The sequence below is a fragment of the Sesamum indicum genome, linkage group LG5 (genome assembly GCF_000512975.1).
Source record: "Sesamum indicum cultivar Zhongzhi No. 13 linkage group LG5, S_indicum_v1.0, whole genome shotgun sequence".
In the NCBI taxonomy this organism is placed as follows: domain Eukaryota; kingdom Viridiplantae; phylum Streptophyta; class Magnoliopsida; order Lamiales; family Pedaliaceae; genus Sesamum; species Sesamum indicum.
In genome coordinates, this window is record NC_026149.1 from 5,904,400 (window position 1) to 5,907,935 (window position 3,536).

The window sequence follows — 3,536 nt, forward strand, 5'->3', positions numbered from 1 at the left end:
ACCTAGAGATATTATTGACATAATAATAAAATTTGTATTGTAATGTCATATCTATTATTTGTGAGAGAAAAAGATCTTTTCGTTTTATATTGTATAGATATAGTCCTCATACAAATTCAAAATAAAAAATGACACCCAAACTGCAGTTTTTACTTGTATACGCTATATGTACATTGAAAAGAATACTTTAATAAAACAATACAAAATCACACACACACACACAAAAAAAAAAAAATTCCTCCTCGATCTTTATTAATACTATATGGATTGTCCAAGAATTATATTGGCAAAATTCTTTCTCATTTGATCATATATACACCTCTTCAATGACCAATTAAGAATATATATATACATATATATATAAGTCTTGTCTGAATTAAATTTGATCGAATCAAATCATTTACAAAATAAATGTATCACACTTATTATATAATTGGTCACTTTCCTTGAACTGTACACCAATCACACGGCAAATATATTGTACTTGTTATTTGATTCAGGTTCTGCCGAGCCAAGTCCCAACTAGAATTTTCCATATATATAGGGCAACATATCCCATAAAACAAGCGTAAAATTTATTTTGTTACCACAACTATGGCAAGTGTCGCTTTTAGTCCTATAAACTCATAATCATATAATTTTAGTTCCAAAAAATCACGTACGTTGTGGTTTGGGATTAAAAAGGTGTTTGCTTGGGATTAAAAAAGCGTTGTAATTTTGGGACTAAAAATGCACAAAATCACATTTTTTTGACTAAAAAACGTGATTTTGAGTTTTATGGAATTAAAAACTTCACCTTCCATAATTTAGATATCCAAAAAAAATTTTACCCCTATTTTATGAGACTAAAAATATATTTTGGCCTATATATATATAACATCCCACTTTCACATTAGTGATAGCATATGACATCAAGTTTAGAAACTCCAAACTAATATATGTATATGTATATATATACATATATATATATATATACGTAAAAATCCTAAAAGCTTGATGAACTTGCATGGTACTTGACAACTAGCAAATTTTGGCGCTTCTCTTCAGTTCACGTGATTTGGTTTTCTAGGGTTCTTTGTACTCTTCCACCACTCTCACTATCTCTATATAACACCTCACTCACCTCTCCCATTCCTCTGTACCAATCCCCCAAGCAGACATGGAGCCCTCCAAGATTGCAGCCCTTCTCCTCATTTCCATCCTCTCCGTCGCCTCCGCCGCCACTCCAACCACCGTCGAACCTCAATGTGGCTACTGCTCCAAACCCCACCCCAAGAAGAAGCCCAAGTCCCCCATCACCCTCCCCCCCATCGTCCGCCCACCCATCACCCTCCCTCCCGTCGTTCCCGTCCCCAAACTGCCCCTCCCACCCGTAACAGTGCCCAAAGTGCCCATCCCCCCAGTAACAGTGCCTAAAGTGCCCATCCCGCCGGTAACAGTGCCTAAAGTGCCTTTGCCGCCTGTGACAGTGCCTCCGGTGGTCAACCCGCCAACCGGAAAGCCATGCACGCCTCCGCCGGGTAAGGCGACGTGCCCCATCGACACGTTGAAGCTGGGTGCATGTGTGGATCTGCTTGGTGGGCTGGTGCACATTGGGCTGGGGGACCCGGCTGTGAATGAGTGCTGCCCCATGCTTTCGGGGCTTGTGGAGCTTGAGGCTGCAGCTTGCTTGTGTACAACTCTTAAAATTAAAGCTCTTAATCTGAATATCTATGTCCCTCTCGCTCTCCAGCTGCTTGTCACATGTGGGAAGACACCTCCTCCTGGCTACACTTGCTCTCTCTAGATTCAAGTTGAGTATATACTTTAATTATTTATGTTAGTTAATTTTATATATGTACCTCATTTGTTTGCTTAATTAATTAATAATTTGGAGGGAGTTATTAACTATAATATTATCACTAATTACATCTATATATATTAAGTCACAAGAAAAATGCATCGAATCTCAATAAAATTTTGGAGTTAAGTATGCTTAGGCGAAAATAATATTAATTAGGATGGATGACTCCTAAGAAGTTCTCGTGTTGCACCCCTTTAAAAAAAATTATTTGTCATATAATAGTGAGTTTTATAAGTTTAATAGTAATAATTATTTGATAAAAGTTGCTAGTAGCCAAATTAATGGCAAAAAATGTGTAAAATTGTCACAAATTAGTGATATATATAATATCGGTCTAGTAATAATAAATAATTATCACTAATGATCTATCACCGTGGCAATTTTATACATTATACATTTGTTTCTAAATAATATATATAATGATATTGCGATAAAATTAAAATTATAGTTAATGTATATATTTTTAACAATAATTTCAAAATTGCCACTTGATTATACATAAAAGTGTGGAGAATCTTGCTTATGATGATTAGTCAAGCTAGTTAAGTTTCTTGTAATGGGAGTTAATGGCTTTCTATATATGTACAGAATCTTCTATTTTGTTTTGGTGTTTCATTTTTTATATATGTGCTCAAGTATATATATAAAATATTTTATTTTTTTAAATGCGGGCTCCACACAAAATTGACGTGTATTCATCAAATGGAATTAATATAACACAAATTTCAAAAATAATACACACACTTTAACCACTTGATAAATAATTTTGTCTTTCAAATTATGGGTGTTTGTATATCTTGTCATTTAACTATTTATTTATTATTTTATTTTAATTTATCATACTAACTACGTGATTCGTAAATTACCACTTCATATATCACTATTTTATGAAATTCTCCATCGAAAATTGGCCACGTTCGACGATATGTCTATGTAATATTTTCTATGTGGTAATTCACAAACTCGTGCAAGTCAGTGTGGTAAATTAAAATAAAAAAAAAATACATTAAATGATAAAATATAAAAACGGTCATATTTTCGTATGGCAAAATATTTTTTACTTTAATATATATTATCAAGCTTAATTATCACTAATTAATATCCGACTTAACTTGTAGCGGGGAACTTTTCTTGATTAGGGATTGAAATTTGGGTAATTAATGATAGTTTAAATTATGAAATCTTGCATTGATTATGCAGGTTTGTAGGTAGATCGATGGATCCAAATCGACATGAGAGGATGTCGTACGTCGTCGAGCTTTGAGTCTCATCTCTCCCATCTATCTTTGATTACTGGACCAATTTGACTTGTGCGATTGTTCGATACCATTTGATTGTGTGTGAAATTGTTTCATATATTAATGTACCATTTGTGGTAGACAAGAACTCAAGCAATATATATCCCAAGATTGTTGCTTTAATTATTATTATTATTTTGCTCTATTTTGTTTATTCTTCGTACCGTTTGTTTTGCAGGCAAGACCAATGAATTAGCCATAGGCTCATGATAGCTTTTACGTACTGCAAATGTTTTAACCATGTCGAAATCATGGTAGAATGTCTATTAATTGTGGGATTCATTAGAAAAAAAATATGATTTTTGCCTACGATTAATTATTATAGCAAAAATTAATTACGGCTTCGCAATAATTATTGACAGTTGTTTCTACAAATGTAGTCAAAATATTTGCCG

At 33.5% G+C, this 3,536-nt stretch overlaps 1 protein-coding gene across 1 annotated transcript; it reads left to right on the top strand.

Moving 5' to 3' along the window:
- LOC105162123 (36.4 kDa proline-rich protein-like) lies at positions 1,048-3,286 on the top strand. The gene is made up of 2 exons (XM_011080073.2): positions 1,048-1,792; positions 3,044-3,286. The coding sequence occupies exon 1, from the start codon at positions 1,160-1,162 to the stop codon at positions 1,784-1,786; it is 627 nt and encodes a 208-aa protein (XP_011078375.1). The 5' UTR covers positions 1,048-1,159; the 3' UTR covers positions 1,787-1,792; positions 3,044-3,286.